The 19,098-nt window shown below is 37.8% G+C and overlaps 1 protein-coding gene across 1 annotated transcript in view; it reads right to left on the bottom strand.

The window, feature by feature from the left end:
* The window catches only part of LOC129240765 (uncharacterized), a 115,933-nt gene that overhangs the window by 65,598 nt on the left and 31,237 nt on the right, over nucleotides 1-19,098 (bottom strand). The window contains exons 6-9 of the mRNA XM_054876745.1: nucleotides 18,959-19,062; nucleotides 18,603-18,882; nucleotides 17,792-18,533; nucleotides 17,550-17,702 (exon numbers count right to left, since the gene is read on the bottom strand). Coding sequence (XP_054732720.1) covers nucleotides 17,550-17,702; nucleotides 17,792-18,533; nucleotides 18,603-18,882; nucleotides 18,959-19,062 — 1,279 coding nt within the window. The remainder of the gene's footprint in view (nucleotides 1-17,549; nucleotides 17,703-17,791; nucleotides 18,534-18,602; nucleotides 18,883-18,958; nucleotides 19,063-19,098) is intronic.

Raw genomic sequence — 19,098 nt, forward strand, 5'->3', positions numbered from 1 at the left:
AGGTCACTATTTGCTGGGTACCGGAACACAATGGAATATAAGGAAATGAGAGAGCCGATGAGCACACTAAGCCAGATATTTGCTTGCCGAGATTCAGCATGTCAGATATATACCCCTCACTCTCCTTTCTGAAAACGGAACTATTTAGATAAGGAATTAGGTCTACAAATCACTCGATATCAGAACATTCAAACTCTTACACAACTGCCAAAATTGTGCTAAGGATGGAAACTACAAACTTTATTTTATCATTCTCTAGAAAAGTCTTCAAAACATTTGTTGGAGTACTGACGGAACACTGTCTTTGCCAAATGGGATGCCAGAGCGATGCGTGTTACACTTGCAACGAAGCAAATACTAGCGGCACTTTGGAAAACCTACTTTGCAAATGTGCCTAGGACCAACATATTTTTCATCCTTAAGGGATATTGCTGACAAAAGGCTAAACGACTTGTTAAAACTGGCAAAGACGTGCATTAAGAATTACATAAAATGATATCATCGACTGCAAATACATAGCACTGGTAGCATAGTGGACCCTAGAGGTCTAAGTGAGATCTTATTACAAGTCAGCCAGCACTACCTACTTAAGGATAGCAGCTTACTTTTAAACACTTGCACTTAAAATTGCAACTGCAAACTCAGCCTCAGAGCTATTGAAATATATTAATGTGCTTCAAACTGTGTATTTCATCAAAACATCTTGGGATAAAGTAGAAGCAACAACAACCCACAACTGCTTCCGTAAAGGAGGATTTTCAGAAATTGATGAGAGTCGTCCGATTTCGTTCCACAAGACGACATTGCGCTAGGCTAAATTTCAGGATGCACTCAAATTGGCGAACGATTTCGACTATACCGAAGGTAACGAAATATACATTAATTTGGGGAAGAAAGTAAAATTAGGGCGAAGAATATAATAAAGAAATAAGTGAGCCAATAACATCGAACTATGAGGTGCTAAAACTTTTTGCGCGTTTGAAGCAATTTACCTGAACTGACTTTGTAGCTTTTCAACAGATCAAAAATACTAAGAGTCATCTCGAAGATTAACATTTAAAATTAAAACAATCAAAGCATTTATGAGCAATATACTTCATCCAAATACAAATGTAATAATAATACAAACGTGCATAGAATACATATCGTCCCCTTAGTATTAAAATAGCCTATACATTTTTTGATGTTTTGAGAAAATGAGTTTCAAACTTTTTGTCGAAAGTAGCTCTCACTCAAATCTCGTTATGTCTGTAAATATTTATTATTTTTTGACTGACGTTTTGACCCACTTTGTGGAACTAGAATTTGACAAAATTTTGACCACATATAAAATCGACGATGGAGAATCCAAAAATTCAATAAAAAAATAATAGCCTATGAGCACATAGGCTATTGTTATACTAAGGGGACGATATGTAGTTTTCATGCTTAAAGGACGAATTTGGATATTGCGTCTATAAGCACACATTTTCCTCACACCAGACAAAAACACAGCAGGTGTACGATTATGAGGAATTCCAGTGTTAAACAGACGAAATTCATTTTGCGTACAAATTGTTTATAAGGTAGCAGGAGTACTTTTGACCTCCCCTGCAGTATCACAAAGAGTAACATTATAGAGTGACTAGGGACCTAAAAGGTCTACTGTAGGTTTATATTTTAATGCCCTCTCGTTGTTCTCAACTTTAAGGGGAACGCTCACAGTTTTTATTAGACTTTCTTTCGTACATATTTTGCAGTAATTATGCAATGTAATCATTTAACTTTCCTACAGAGCCTGTTTCTGTTTGCGGTGAATTTGTGACGAAGCTAAAGCTGATTGTTGTGTGAGTTTTAGATCGAGTTGAATGCTTTTGCAAACTTTGGAGTAAAAACTTGCAAATTCTTTAAACGGCATTGCATTCAGAAGAAATATACATACATCGCAGATACATAAGCATGTATCTACATTGAAAAAAATGCTATGTTCAACTTCTTCATCTTAACCCTGAATGGGTTATCTTCATCGATGAAATGTTTGCTTTTTTCCAATTTACCGTAAGAATGGATTGAAGAACATAAAGCTATAAAATACACAAAAGCGGCTTTAAAAATAGAATAAGGTTTAACAAATTTATAAAAAGGTTCGTCAAAGTTTTGAAATATCTAATCAGAATCTTTTGACAACTTCTGAGTACGCAATCTTATAACCCAGTCAATTTTGAAGTAGGTTAGGTTAGGTTGAAGCGGTTGTCTTGTGGCACACACCTAGGCTCATAGCCCATTGTGATGCCGCGTGGGGGAGCTTTCCCTATTTCTCCTAAAACCATTGTGCGCTTTTCAAAAATTTTAGAAGATCTCCTATTTCTGTGGAACTGAGATCTTCCAATTCGTTAAAAAATTGTTTGCCTAGAATAGCAAATCTCCGTCTGGATAGAGCAGGACAATGGTACAGAAGGTGCAAGATTGTCTCCTCCTCTTCCTCATCAAGACAACTTCTACAGAAGTCGTGTGCTTGCACACCCATCCTTTGGGCGTGCCTACCTATTAGGCAATGTCCCGTTATGACTGAAATCAGTGTGCTAAGATTGTGTTTATTTTGGCTTAGCAAAGATACTGTGCGTTTAGCACTAAGAGTCGGCCACAGTTGATGGGCGATTTTGTAGGTGGCTTCATTACGCCATCTTGCGTTTGCTTTCCTTACGATTTCTTCAAGGATAAGTAGCTTACATGTTTGTAACGGAATGCCTATGTCTATGCACTCATCGGTCAACTTGGTGCCGAGTCTCGCTAGTTCATCGGCTCTACAGTTATCCTCAATGTCGCGATGGCCAGGAACTCATATTATCCTTAGGCGAAATGACTCAGCCATCTCGTTAAGAGATGTGCGGCATTTCATGGCTACCCTGGAGGTTGTCGACTGTTTTGTGAGGGATCTTATCGCCGCCTGGCTGTCAGTGAAAATGTAGATGTCATTTCCGGATATCGCATTACACTGTACCAGTGTCGCGGCTTTCGTTATTGCCATCAGTTCAGCCTGAAAGACACTACAGTAGTCGGTGAGCCGAAAACTGAAAGAGATCCCCAGATGCTCGGAGTATACACCTCCACCCACCCTTCCCTCGAGCTTTGAGCCATCTGTGTATACATGGATAGACTCGCCCTGTCTTACATCGTCCCGTTCCCACTCTTCCCTTGAGGGTAGGAGGGTCGTGATCGATGTAATGGCAAGTGTGGGCGGGAGTGCATAGTCCACCAATCCGGGAATCTCCGAAGTGCCAGCCAGGATTTTGCCGTGACCGTAGCTCTTATTTGACCACTTGCTTAGAGTGTTCAGCCTTATTGCCGTGCTGCGCGCGATATATTTTGCCTGCAGATCTACTGGCAGGAAGTTTAATGTCGCATATAATGCTTTCGATGGTGTGGTTGACATAGCGCCAGTTATGAGAACAGATGCTAGTCTCTGAACCTTGTCAAGTTTTTTGATGTTCACCCCCTTCTCAAGGGCACCACCATATTACAATGCCATAGTAGAGAATAGGCCTAACCACTGCTGTGTACCGCCAGTGTACCATTCTGGGTTCCAATCCCCATCTCTTTCCAATTAGCCTTCCACAGGAGTACAACGCCATCATAGATTTGCGTACTCTATCTGCGACTGTGAGCCCCCAATTTAGCTTCCTATCCAGTATAAATCCTAGATATTTCGCCTTTTCTGTTACTCTAAGTGGTTTCCCTCCTAGGAATATGTGTTTAAGAGCAGGTGTTTTATGTTTTCTGCTAAATAGTATCAGATCCGTTTTTTCCGGACTTACTTCAAGTCCTCGACTTTTACACCAGAGTGATAGTCTATCTGAATTTTGAAGTAATAAAGGATAAGTTTTGAAGTCGGTTGATTTTGGCAATTTTTTTTCAAAAGATGTAAGGAATTTTCTTCCATATAAATCACACGTTCGAAAAAGTTCTGTGACATATCAACTTGAAAGCGACTTTGTTTCGAAGTTATGTATTACACATTTCTTCTATAATGTTTGGAATGTCACATCATTTAAATGATCCTGTCGGCTTTTAAAGCATTAGAAGAAAGATTTGTTTTTTTTTTGCTTTGAGAGGCATAGGCAAGTTTACTTTCGTTAATTGGCTTTTTGGAGTATGCAGTTCTCTTATGTACTCAACACTCGATACTGAGGAATATTTACCTTCAGTTGCATTTGATAGAAATGTTCTTCAAACGGCTATGCATTTCTTTTTGCAGTGTTTCTTCTGAAGCGCAACCTACAGTAATAAACTATAATAGGCATCGTTAGTGTATTTGTCAGGCTTTAGTAGAAATTTCATAGTAAGAAAAGATGCGATAGTACGTAGTAGGTATTAGTTAGTATATGCTAGTATATGTTTTAACTGTACATAAAGTAACGTTACTTTATTAGCGACATTGTGTAGTTTGTAAAGAAGCGCTATCTGATTGTGTACCTGTGCACGCTCATCAATATGTATGTACGTACGTGCACGAATTTAGATGTGTGATTATGTTTAAGAGCAATAAAAACTTTATATGCAACAACAACAGCAACAGGTTCTGATAGAAACAAAATAAGCATGCAGCAAATCGGCAACAAACAACAAATGAGCTACGTAGCAACACGGTTGGTAATAGGCAATCAACATTCGACAGTCGACAGCCAACAATCGGCATCCGATAGCAACCTGACAAGACAATTTACTTTTATTGTTTAACAAATGTCGACAGGAGGTAAAATGCTGGCAGGTTACTGTGCAACTTTGGAGGATTACAATGGAGATGAAGAAAAGTGGCGGATTGTTGGACGGTTTATGCACCTAACGGTTACCAGCGAATGCGGCATTTTTCATGGCTTACCAGCGAATCGCGAGCTCGTTTATTTTTCCGCTGCGATGGGAAATCGTGTTGGCCCCTGCAGTGACAACACCAACAACTACAACAGCTTGTGGGAGACTCCATCACCTGCATGCTGTTAAAGCGGTTGACATTTTATTTATATCTACGTTGGCACATAAAAGTACATTACAATTCTCCATTGCCACTTCAGCTACATATATATATTTTTTTGTGTTTTGCCATTTCCTTTCATTTTTAACTGAACGCTCCTTTGTGATTTTCATCTGAGGATTTTTGAATTTCTGCCAAGTCGTGGCCTTTTTACTGAAGCATGAAATTTTTAGATGCCAAAAAGAATACACGGAATGGAGCGAAAATTTTGACGGTAAGGTGGAAGGGGAAGAATATGGGGAAGAAGAAGCAGATGCAGCTGCAGCTTGTATTATACTTTGGCAAATCGTAAACGAGTAGATCAAGTAGTTGACCGGCCGGCACTTTACACGTACCACGCTTCCAGCGGCAAGTGCAACGACCAGCTTAACAACAACAAAAACAACAAATTACTGCCGCTGCAAGCAAGTTTGAATTAGAAAGAAAAAATATTTGAAACGTATAAATACATGCATACATACCTACTTACATGTGTAGACGTATACAAAAAAATATCCGGCCTGCGCTGTGGCTCAGCCATTAAGGCAAAGTAAGTATACGAAAGCGCGCTGAGCAATACAATAACGTATCAGCGGATATAGAAATCAGAGGGCATGCATATATCATCCTTGCTTTACTTGTGATATTTCCGCTTACCCTGCTTAGTGGAAATTGGCACACAGCGAATGAACACACACAACAATTTTTTTGAAAAGTGTTGCTTTGTTTGGTTTCAAAATTTTATATTAATATTAATGGAAATATTTAATTATTTCTTAACGCAGAGTAATACCACACATTGAGAAGTTTTTCCAATAACAGGTGTTATTTAAATATGTATATAAAAGGCTATCGAGAGATGATTAACGACGTTTTATGGCCGGTATTGGATGGTATTGATCTGGACAACGTTTATTGTCAACAAGACGGCGTTACGTGCCACACAAGCAACGAAACCATTGATCTTTTACGGGAAAAGTTTCCGGACCGTGTTATCTCTCGAAGAGGTGATCACAATTGGCCACCGAGATCTTGTGATTTAACATCTTGTAACTTTTTTCTTTGGGACCACGTAAAAGAAAAGGTCTACGCCAACAGCCCAGGGTCGATTCAAGACCACAAAGATGGAATTCGTGAGCTTTCGAGGACAAGGACATAGGGCAGCCACTTTGCAATTCGATTATGGAAAATTTCATGAAAAGGATATTGTTCTGCAAGCGTGGGCGTGGTGGTCATTTGTCTGATGTTATTTTCCATTATTAGCGGCATAACTTCCTCTTTATAATGAAATATAGTAAACATCCGATCATTTAACTCTATGGGCAAAAAGTAAGGTGAATTTATTCGTCAAACTTCGCGGGATTAAAATTTCGCTCTAATTATTTTTTTCATGAGTTGGCAGGACTGTTAATAACATCTGGGCCAACTTTCATGTGAATGTTATTATCAGTAATATATTTACGCTTGTGTTTACCAAACGACCAAGATTGCATTTGTCGATTTTTACAATGTCTGACTTGATTGAGCAGAGAAGTGCCATCAAATTTTGTTTGCGGAATGAAATTTCGGCTGCGGAAACGTTTAGCATGTCGCAGAAAAATGTTTATAAGTGGTACAAAGACTTCAAAGAGGGTCGAGAACGTGTTGATGACTTGGAGCGCTCCGGACGACCATCGACATCAACAGATGACCAACACGTCAATAAAGTGAAGGAGTTAGTGCTCAAAAATCGTCGGTTGACTGTTAAAGACCTTACTGATATGATCGGAATATCAGAAGGATCTGTGAAAACCATTTTGAAAGACCATTTGGGCCTACGAAAAGTCAAATCTCGTTTGGTACCGAAAACTCTCAATTCCTTGGAAAAAAGTCGTCGCGTTGATGTGTGTGGACAAGCTCAAATGCATCATTACGGGAGATGAGACTTGGATTTATGCTTACGACCCTGAAACAACCGATCAATCAAGCGAATATCGTGCTAAAGGCGAGGCCAGACCGAAAAGAGCACGTCAAAGTCGTTCAAAAATAAAGGTCATTATGACAGTTTTTTTCGATTTTCGTGGTGTGGTGCACTATGGATTCCTTCCTCCTGGCTAAACTGTTAATAAAGAATATTATTTGAGCGTTATGCGTCGTTTACGTGAAGTAATTCGTAAGCTGAATCGAAGAAGGTGCTGATGGCTATACCGGAAATGGACTATTTGGCATGTTTCGGGGATTGGAAAAATCGTTGGCATAAGTGTATTTCATCGAGAGGGGATTATTTTGAAGGCGATGAAATTTACAAGAATAAATAATTTTTCATTTTACAACCAAATTCACCTTACTGTTTGCCCACAAAGTATATTAAAAAATAGTATTTTTCTTTGCATATCAAAATATCAATCGGTTCAGTATTTTACGATTAGCTGTGGTTTGAAAATTAATTTTGCTATTTTTTTTTATTTTTTAACACATTTTGTGTGACAGGAACGCATCTGTTGCAAGTTTATACAATTTATGCAAAAAAAAGTCTTCCAGTAGGGATTACCTTCAGAATACAAAAAACCCCATTCAAATCGGAGCATTCTGTGCCTAGGGTACGTAACATCTTAGGACTTTATTTTATACCTCATAAATATATACAAAGCTGTGTGTTTGCATACTTTAGTTGAACAGCATTAACCGCCTAGTTGAAGTGCAGCTCAACTTTGGCCAATTCAGAGTGCAATTGCACTTTAGTGATTGTCAAATGTTTGTGTTGTTGCAATCGCCTTCAGCACGCAAAACGTTTGTTGGTGTTGCGCTTAAACTTCAAATCGGAGTCGGCGTTGTAGAGGTTCGGCTGTTAGCACTCTTGTAGTTGCCATTTGCCTTCACCGCTTTAAGACTTTGTCGATTTGTTAAATTTCGTGAAAGGTCGTTTGTGAATGTTGCCGCTAGATTCGGCGCCTTCTGCATTATTCCATTGTTGTTACAATTGTATAGCCAGTGCGCCGTTTATTTGCTGTTGCCTAACCCCACAGCGGTCACTTGCGACAACTTGGCGCATTGTTATGTATGTATGTAGTTATATACAAGTACATATCTATGTAATCTGTACTTGCTTGCCAATGTTTCTGTATATTCATTTATACAAGTATAGGTGCATATACCTTTGCGCTTCTCAACCGTTTGCATTTATCTATAGTAGTGTATCTTAAATCTTTCTCTTTTGCAATTTTCTCATCTCTTGCAGTGGGTGTAATTTTGTTTTGCCTATTTTTCACGCCAATCCCATCTACCATTTACTAGTTGTCGTGGTTGCGGATAATTATTATCGGGTTTTTTCTGATTTTCCCACCAGCTTTCTGTAATTATGTTTGTAGGCGCGCATACGACTTATAAATACCCTATAGGACATGGCGTGCCAATAGAAGTAAAAACTGGAATTGTACTTACCCTTGCCATAAATTCTGTGACAAAATTAAGAATGCATGCGGGGAGAATATATGTACATACCTACTCAAAAATTATACTCAGTTTCGTGACAAAATTTCGCTTATTAACAGTGGAGGGGATAAAAATTGCACTCCAGTGATTGCATTAAAAAAGTTAGTAAAAGTGCAAAGGAGATGTACGAGTCGCTGAAACAGCTTAATATTTCGAGAATGTTTGTTTACCGCACGATCATTCGTTTTTCCCAAACGTCAGAAAAAGAAGTGGTCGTCCTCGCGGGGTTCGAAACGGTGCAGCCATAAAAGCCGCTCGAGAAAGAATTCGTAGAAATCCGTTTGAAAAGCATAACATCATGTCCAGGGAAATGAATGTACCGACTAGATCCATATCAAGACTAACTCAAGACCATCGCTCAACTGCTCATCTTTTGACAACGCAGAAAATTAGGCTGGAAGATGCAAGCAGCTTTTTCGGTGGCTCGCGGTTAACGGCGATGAAAATGTTCTTTTCACTGATGAGAAAATTTTAACTGTTGAAGAAGTTTTTAATAAGCAAAACGACAAAATCTAAGCTAAAACTTCTAAACAAGCAAAAAATTTTGTACCAAGGGTTCAACGTGGACACCATCTAGCCTCCGTAATGCTTTGGTAAGAAGTGCCTTGTATTGGTGTTACATCTCTTGCCATGATGAAGCAGTTGCGCAATACTTTCATCAATGGAGAGCTTTGGAACTTCTAGCTAGATTCCACTCTAGCCCATAAGCGAAAACCACCCAGCAGTGGCTAAAAAACGATATTTCTGGGCTTATAGCCGCAGAAGATTGGACGTCTGGAAGTCCATATCTGAATCCATTGGACTACAGTTTGTGGTAAGAATTGGAGAACATGGCCTGTTGAAGACTTAACAGAAATTTGGAGAGTCTCAAAGTCTTTGATTCGAGCAGCGACGTCAATATCCATGGAAACCGTGCGTGCTGCAATACCTGAATGGCCGATCGTTTAAAGGCTTTTGTGAAAGCAAATGCTGGCCATTTTGAATTAAACTAAACTTTGTTTTTAATATTTACATTATTAAATAAAACTAGCTTATTTAAAAAAAATGATCATAATTTCATCTCTATAACGGACTTTACTTGTAACAGAACTTATGGCAGGACTAAATATACTTAAGTATTGTCTAGTTTGTGTTTGGTACATTTCGAATTCTGTCCGAACTTCACTCTAATATAATATAAAATATAGGTTGTTGCCATACCGGTATCTTAAATAAAGTATACAGTACCGAAAACGAGGTTACCAATGAGTTACAAAAAAGAGATTAACCAGCTGTTCTTCTGAGATCGAAACCATTCTATGATCTTAGTAAGTCTAGAAACCGAATCAATGAGAACATACACTCAAGGCAAAATAAGTTCTGTGATGTATTGTAAGCAAAACTTGTGAGATGCTCCTCAAGTAGAAATTATTTAAATCAGCTGAGCTGCGGTCATAATCGCCAAAATTCGCATCTACTAAGACATATTGCCAACTATGGCTGAAGGACTATCAAAAGTCCCAATTTTATCTTCTTATGCCATCAAATATTTTTTTCTATGATATTCTATTGTATCTGAATGCAAACTCATCCAATATATATTGGTTAAAACGAGATTTAAACTATCAAGTGTGTTTTTAAAGCTTGAGAACTTAAAATGATAATGCAAAACAAAAATATGGCTAGAATGATTTTTTTTTTATTATAATCTGGTAATATTTTTAGAATATGATATGCCGTATGCATATGACCGCCGCGGCTACGAGTTACATGGTCCATTCGAACCGTCCAGTTTTTGACGGAATCTGGCCGCATGGCGTCAATGGGGGCTTGAATGTTGCAATAAATCGATTTTTAAGCACGCTGTATGGCTAGTTACGCCATCTCGTTGGAACCAAATGTCGTCGATGTTTAGTAGACTAATTTTTGGAGACAAAAATTTAGTCAACATGGCGTAAAGGGGGGTAAGGGTTTCATCGGAAAAAAAGAACACTATTTTTGGGAATTTTTTTCTTAAATATGTATTGAGCAAATTTTTTAAAACCTCTTCTACATTATTAAGAATACTTTTAACTATATTCTGTAATTTTTTCATGCGGAAATACTTAAAAATAAGCCAGTGACAGACCATGTCCGGGAACACCTTGAAAAAGAAACATTTTGCAGTGATGTATCTCGGTCGGAAATTATCTGAAACCAAAAGCAATACAAATTTAGTCAAAGTATCGTAAAATCTTCCCCCCCAACGTTGTCCTCTTATTTTTTTTTCTTCGTTTAAAAATTTTTGGCGACGGTCTAAAGTGAAAACTTCTATTTTAAATGAAAATTTCCGCCATTTTTTGGGCGGAAAACCCCCTTCATGTTAAAAAAAAATATAAGCTAAACTGGGGGGGGAGGCATTTTATATGAATGTGTGCCAAGTTTGGAATGAATCGGTCAAGTAGTTTTTAAATGGTAGTGATCACCGACTTTCAAAAAGTAGTTTTGAGAAAAACTTGCCAGCGGCGCTGCCTTCCCGAACGCTCAGACCTGTCAGAGCTAAGGCGCGAGACTAATGGGACAATAACTCCAAAAGTTTTGCTGAGATCGGCTTAACATTTTGGGAATATATTCTTAAATTGTTAGACAATAAGATAAGACAAGAAAAAATCGATTTTTTGAATGCGCAAACCTTTACCCCCCCCTAAAGGCAGCTTCTTCCTCATTTCGAAAGAAATAAGGCCAGATTAAGCCGCTCTAAGAACTTCGCGAAGAGATTTTTGTTTGTTTCAAAGAAAATTTCCACAATGATCCATAATGACTTATCAAACCTTACTAAACAAAAATGTCAACACAGTTTGACATTCTTAGCTGTCGATATCGAGAGTTCTTCTTCTTTAACTAAAAAAGTCCCGATACCTATAGGTCGTTGACTTCTGCCACGGACTTCACGAGATAAGTAGAAACTATCGTATGCCGCAGAAAAAATCAATTACGGGCCGACACAATAATTATTGTCCAGTTTAAAATCTGTTCACTTCCCTACAGGCCACAAACACTTATACCACCTTTCAGGTGCCGCCGCACTTGGTTAAGGTAAAGTAAAATTAATTATGCTTGCTATGCATGCTAAGTTTTTATATCATTTTACATGTTTATGTTAAATTGTGGGAACATTTTTTAACATCAATAATTTTTCAAAAAATTTGTCATGCTAAAACTTTTCTGTTATTACTGTATCATTAATCGTTGTATACGTAAGATAATGCAGTTCTATGTATACTAAACACATTTTTATTCATATACATACAAATGCATATACGAGTATATATTTATTATTGGTTATAAATTAAAATGAATAAAACTTTAAATAATTGTACTTATGTCTAATTTAGTGTCAGTTTTTCTGTGCTAGCAAGGCTTAACTTAATTTATTTATAAGCATTGTTAAACTAGCACTGAAAGGCGTAAATGTTTTTTGCATTATGAAATAAACACCCGAAATAATTAATAGTTCACACAACTCTAAGATACGTGATGCGAAGCTTTACAATTAAAGAAATTCGCTGTGTAGATATGTAAATAGGCAAATGATCCATTCGATATTTCTATTAGTGGCTGAACTTCTTCGACTAATGGCGGAACAGTACACGCATAACAAGGTGCTTATGAATCGTCCAAATATATATATACTAGTATGTAACCCCCGAAAATCGGGTGGGCTTTTTTCCCACGGAAAGTAAACAGCATATGTGACACTTTTATATATTAAAAGTTATGATGATTAGAAAAGTGTATATTTTTATTCATATGTAATATGTAAGAACTTGTACATATAACATTTTTAAACTTTTTTTCAGTTAAATCAGTAATTTTTTTTTTAAATTAGTAGTTTATAATGAAAACTACATTCAACGTCAAGTTTTCGTTATTGCCCATTTGAACTCGTATATTTTCCCAGGATCTAACCCGGCTTAACGCAACATAAAGTTGGCCGTGAGCAAAGCAATCCTCCTTTAAATGAAGCCCCACCCTTGATAATGTTTGGCCCTGGGCCTTATTTATTGTTATGGCGAAAGCTATTATAATGGGAAATTGGCGGCGCTTCAACGTAAAAGGAAGGCCGCAAATTTATACGAGGCAATAGAAATCGCTTTCCCTGAGCCTCTCCGCATAACACTTCCGCGTGCAAACAATTCGGATGCATTTGTTTTATGATAAGTCGTGTGTCATTCACCAATCCTTCTGCTGGGCTTAAATTGCGAATCAACATTATCACTGTTCCAATTTTCAATTGAAGCTTATGCGGCGGAGTTCCACTAAAATTGAGGGAGTGTATAAGTTCCACAGGGAGTTTTACCCGATCTTGTGAATCTTGTGAAACAATCGTATCAGCGCTGAGATATGTGCGCTCTTGAGAGCCGCCCTATTGGCAGTATAGGCAGGTCTGACTAAGCTTTAGCGCTTGTCATTGGGCACACAAACTGCATTAGAGATGATTTTCGGTCTAGCACCATGTCATCTTTTTATTCAGCAGTCAACCAAGCGTTCCTTAACATGACTAGGGAAGGTTTCGACAAAGGTAAAGTAATTCCATCCACGAATATGGATTTTTTGGGCTTGTCCAATTCCCCAGAGTTGATATCACAAAGGCTGTAGTTTTTCCGAAGAGGTTCAGAATTGCACTAGAATTAAGATAAACCTCTCTTTGAAACGAAACTCCAAGGGTCTAATCTTGTCTACAGATGGCTCGAAGACACCAGAAGGCATATACCCTGGGATCTATGGTATCAAAGCTGGATGTGCCAATAGTAGTTTTCCCAGCAATTTCTAAGCAGAATTACTCAACAATTTCCTCTCTGTGTGCAGAAATCAAATTAGAAAATAAATTTCAGAATGAGCGAATTGCCCTTCTGAGCAATAGTCAGGCTGCACACAAGGCGTTATCTTTCTTAGAAGTTAAGTCCTTCCTAGTCCTTGAGTACATAAAGAAAGTCAATCCAATAGGATTGCATATTCGCATCAGGCTGATATGGAACACATGGAAATACCTGGAAATGAGGTGGTTGATGCATTTACAAGAGCGGCGTCGGTAGTAATATGACCAGAGCGGTAACGAGAGCGTATGCCCCAGGATACCAGACAATCAATTAAGATTTTAAAAATTAAGTTAAGCGATATAAACTAGCACCAAACAATAGTGCTACGTAAGGCTAAGTCTTTATTGGGAGGGTAGAATTAAACGAGAGTTAGGCGTCTCATAAATCTCCCTAAGGATAATCTGAAAAGGCTCACTGACATTCTCTCAAGTCACTGCAAATTTCGCAGTCATTTGCATAAGCTCGGGATATGATCCACCAACTCCTGTTGATTTTACGATCAAAACGCGGTAACTCGTATTGAGAAGAAATAGTAGGCATCTGATACGACCAGAAGAAAGACGGATACACTTAACCCAACTCATATCTATCATGGGTTCCCTTAGGAAACTGGAGTTCGATGGGGTATTGTGATGACTAGATGACCCAAAATATCTTTAGACCAAAGTGAAAACCTTCAATTGTTCTATTCTATTCTATGTTACGTAAGTATGTGGTTTGCCTTTGGATAAGCGGATGCAGGCTCTCACATAAAAATGCAGATGATGCTGTGTGCAACATTTCGAAGGAAAAAATATAGCTCAAACATTTTTCAACCAAACTCTTCCCTTAACGGCAGAGGGATTAATTTCAAACCCTATTTATAACAGTGTTAGCAACACAGTACGAGCAACGAAAAGATAGTTTAAGTTTAATCTATTGTATATACAAGGCACCTTTTCAAAAAACAAAAATGCTTTCGGAAAATACTTCCATTTATAGCGTCTGAAAATTTTTCAGTTTGGCTGGCTTTGTAAGCGTCATTTACTTGTCATACTGGACATAGTATAAATAAGGATGAAGTATACATATTTTCTGACCTGCGTTCTTGTATAGGGGTTTTCAGTAAGAGCGCTTCAATTTTTGAACTTTTTTGAATAAAACACAAACGGTTTGACTTTTTTAACTAATTTTTATTTTATTATCGAGTTTGAACATATACATTTAAGTATGAAATTCGATTTCTTTTGCATGACCACCGCGTGCACGTTTTACGAAGTCCAATCGTTGAACCCAATTTTCGACCACTCTTTTGCATAAATCGGCCGAAATTCCAGCAATTTCGCGTTCAATATTGGCTCTGAGCTCACAAATCGTCGCCGGCTTGTTACTGTAGACCAATGACTTCACATAACCACAAAACGGGACGGCTTGTTAAATGGACCGTAAAATGGCCGAAATGCTCTTAAAGTAGCAGAACGATTATTTTCACAAAAAATTTGCACGATTTGCAATCGATGCTCAAGTGTGTAGCGTTCCATGATGAAATGTATACTAATGAAATTTACAAATGACAAGCGAAAAATAAAAAATATTGCGTCGTTCGCCCTCCCTATCGGAAAAAAGTTGAAGCGCACCTATTAAAAAACCCTATATGTACCTATAAATAAAATGTGCATATAAGAAATGTGTGTGGCGGAACATGTCTATGCACTTAGTGGTTGCTGGCTTAATAAACTTCAAAGCAGTTGGCAAAGCGCCAGTTGACACGTGCCTTTAGTATCGATTTTTACCACACCAGCAGATACCTAATTCCGTAAAACTAAACCGAAATACGCTAAGACAAAAATCACAGAAACGCTAGAGCATTTAGCTATGCCTAGAAATACCCACACACACATAAATGCATGCATTTACATATTCTGATATATGTAAGGGATATCCCTTTGCGCCAACGAATCACCAAAGAATGTTGGCTGTTTCGAATAACAAAATCGGAGATAGAAAATGAATTAAACTGGCATAAATGTTATAAAAAAGGAAAATAAATTGTTTCGAAACAATGCACTTAGAAACTTATTTAGATTTGGCTAGGCTGATATGAAGCCTAGCGTTAGCAAGTGCCGAATATATGGAGCTACTGGTATAAATAAATATATCTTCGCAGCGCTGGAATAGACCTGCCTAAAACTACATTTGATTGTAAAACTGTGAGCCATGCCAGTTTTATGAGGTACAACCAAGGCGAATTGAGTACTGAAGGTGGTGCCATTAAAGAACAATTACTTTACTCTGACGTCAGCTTTCTTCGCAATACAAAATAAACGAAGAGAACAAACAAAAGTAAGAGAAATTATATGTTTGTGAGAATTCGATAGCGGCGAATCTTGCTCGATAAATTTGTTGTAGCTTTCACATAGAATTTTTCGTCAGAGAGCTAGCGACCAGAGAAAGAAGTGTCACCGACAGTTTGCTTGTGAGAGCAATAAGGGCATTCGCTGGTTGACGTTGAAGCAGAACGGTAGTCAGTTCATGTGGTGAAACTATTCATTCTGATCAATTTGGACATTCCTGAAAAATGAAATTTTGATAGAACAATTACCGTGAATGTTAAAATATGAACTAATTCATTGTGAAATAAATGTACAAATTGGATATTCCTGACAGAAGGTTCAAAATTAAGACCGAAATTTTTACGCCCAATGACGTTTTTAAGACTGTCTTAAATGCCTGTAAAGAAGTCAAAAGTTGCTAGCTACGTGGGAAAGATACTACGGCGGCAACTATTCTTTAAAAGAGTTATTTTGTTTTAAAAGGCACTTAAAATTAAACTAATACAAAAAAGGCAGTACTGAATTCCATTGCACATTTTAAAAAAAATTTAATTCTAGCTGGCTGTTATTGTAAAATTATATGGACAGACTGAAATTTAGTCTTAACATATAAAAAATAGATGTGAGTTTGGTTCGATCATCACAATTTCAGGTCTAACTGAGGTGGGGGGAAATACTAATACATAGTTTTCGTGAGTTTTATTAAGACGACCTGACATTGCCCGTACTGCAGAATTTATTCAATAAGTACAAACGATCATTGACGAGGACGTGGGGGACGTGGGGGACGGGTAGGCATGTAGACTAGACAAGTGATCTATAAATAACCTAAACAGGTTCATCGACCAGTCCAAATGGTTCAAAGCAGATGTTGCTAAATTGAGAAGCTTAGACTAAGCACTCTGGCAACCCTACAATCAGGCAAGAGGACATTTAGTGTTAGCTCGTTTACAAGTATTAAAAAAACTTATTAGTTGTCATGTAAAGAATAAAAATTTTAGGAATGAAGTTAAGTTGGCTATTGGCTATTTTTATGGGAAAGTATTTGTATGGGTCACGGCCCAACCGGCTGAAGGCAATCCTTCAAGTATTTGTGTGAATACGTATCAGTGTATCAATTAGTTTTCTGAACAGTGAAAAACTAAACTACCAATAAACATTCAAGAGTTTGAATTTAATAGCAGATGCTGGCACGATATCACATCATAGTCACTATAATTGAACCAGTTGCAAAATTCTGACTCATTTGCTCGTTTGTCGTAATACAAAAAAAAAATCAAGGAAAATTAATTCAAAGTTTTGCATTTACTATGCTGCTCTTTGTAAGTAATTTTCATTTAATGAGTTAATAATCAAGACTATGCACTTTTTTGAACAGCCTAAAATAAGAGCTGGTGTTAATTTTTGCATATTTGTTTAAATAAAATTTTAGGAACAAATTTTAACCTATTACTGAGAAAAACAATTGAAATGTTGAGGATACACAAAATGGCATTTAGGCAAATATAAACGTCGATGAAGTCAATTAACTGAATTTTTTCATATACTAGCTAACAAAATGCTGATGCGAGGTTGACAATTGACATTTGCATTGAAGTTTTTAGTAGTAAGGCACTTCAGTACTAGTCGGTTTGAATGCTGGGTTTGTGACGGAGCGATATAACAAAGTTCTTCAGATGAGTTTACGTTTGGCATAAAAATCCAAAACTTTTGATTTATGTAGTTTGAACTTTCTTCAAACAGCGTGTGCGCCACATGCATAAGTACACAGAAATTTCGCTGACACATATAAGGGAATTTGATTTGAAGAATATTTGAAGCAGATTTGACTATACCTGGATATTCCATTAATAGTCAGATTATATTGCAATTTATAATATAAGAATCGAGTGTGTAATATACTATGTAGAATTAATAAATTTATCATTTAAATGTACTCACATAGCCGAATCCTTGTCGGAGTTTCTATTGGTATGCAAACGTAAAATAGAGTTCAGTTCTTTCATCACATCACTGCCTTTGCGATCCAGCTCTGAAAATAATTCATTTTCGCCAATTTTATGCAAATCTGAGCCGCTTCGACTTTTTACAGAACTTGATTTTTGAAAATAAAAATTAAAAAGTACAATTTTTAAATAACGTACACGCACAATTTCAAATTTATCGCTACATATTCCACCTACCGATCGAGCGAGTCCACGCTGCTCTGCATATCAAAATCCATCATCAGATCATCCGAACAAATCGATTCACATGGTGAGAGTGTATCGAGCGACTCGGCACGCTCCATTACCGCTTTGCGCAGTGAGAGTGGTGTGCGTAAACTCAATTCGATCGCTTGCTGGAGTGCGGTTCGTGCCTTCGATAGACTTTTCAACGAACGCAGTGAACCTGTATTTTCCATGAGCGTTGGCGTATCTGTCTTATCTTTGTGCGATGTTAAACTATCAACTAAATCATGCGCCTCGCTGTTAAACAGCAAAGCCGGTTGATCGGCGATCTCATCGTCAATCAAATTGCCACAATCCGACAGAGATAGCGAATGTGATGCATGTGTGGGCGTGCCTGGCGAAATGGGACTACCCATTTCCAGCTCGGGTGAAATCTCATCGATGTCCTTCTCTTGTAATTCTTCGTTTATTTTGTGTTTTTTCTGCTTGCTGGCCGCCTCCTCGGATTCCGTGCTGCTCACCAAACTATCTGTGGGTGAGGTTTCGTCGTCCAATAGATAAGTGCTGCCAGCCAAAGCCATTTCGGCAAATTTCGTTTCATTAAGCGTATTGTAAAATGATTTGGGACGATCTGGTATATCCATCTCGGGGCTCTCAGGTAAAGTTGAGCTGTCCACATTAATTCGTAGTAGCGTAGTGAGTGCTGTTGTTGTTGGCAAGTTGGTTCCATTTGGCAAGATTTCGGTGAGAGAAGCTGGAAATTTAGAAGAAAAGTGTGATAGTACTAAAATTATACTACAATTCCTAATTTATAAGTACATACATAGCGTGCTGGCTTGCATGTCTGTAACTATACCACTTATGTCATCGTCATTCAAATCGACAGACATTTTCATAGCTTTTTGCTTGTCATACTTCTCAGTATCTGTGTCCTTATCCTTATCCTTACGCCCCTCTTCTTGCAGTTTGTTGCTGTCTTCGCTGCTAATACTGAGACTGCTGCAGTCTTTCACTGCAAGTGACTCCCCGGCATTGCACCAGGAGAGCATTATGGAGCTGCCAGGGGACGATGTTTTGCTCGAACAAGTATTGATGTCTTTAAACTGGAAATACAAAGTCTTTTATTGAATGAAGTGGTCCATTTTTCTATTCATTTTTTATTTTTGTGGTGTGACTTACTCTTTTCCCTTTCTCTGATGTTGAGCGGTCCAAGTAGAGTTTCTCTTCATCGACGCACTCACTTTCCTCTGAGGAGTTTCGCGTTATGGTACACTGGGCGGAGGCTGTAGTGTGACGATGTTGTTTTTAGTTAGAAATAT

This window comes from Anastrepha obliqua, chromosome 3, assembly GCF_027943255.1.
Source record: "Anastrepha obliqua isolate idAnaObli1 chromosome 3, idAnaObli1_1.0, whole genome shotgun sequence".
NCBI classification, from domain to species: domain Eukaryota; kingdom Metazoa; phylum Arthropoda; class Insecta; order Diptera; family Tephritidae; genus Anastrepha; species Anastrepha obliqua.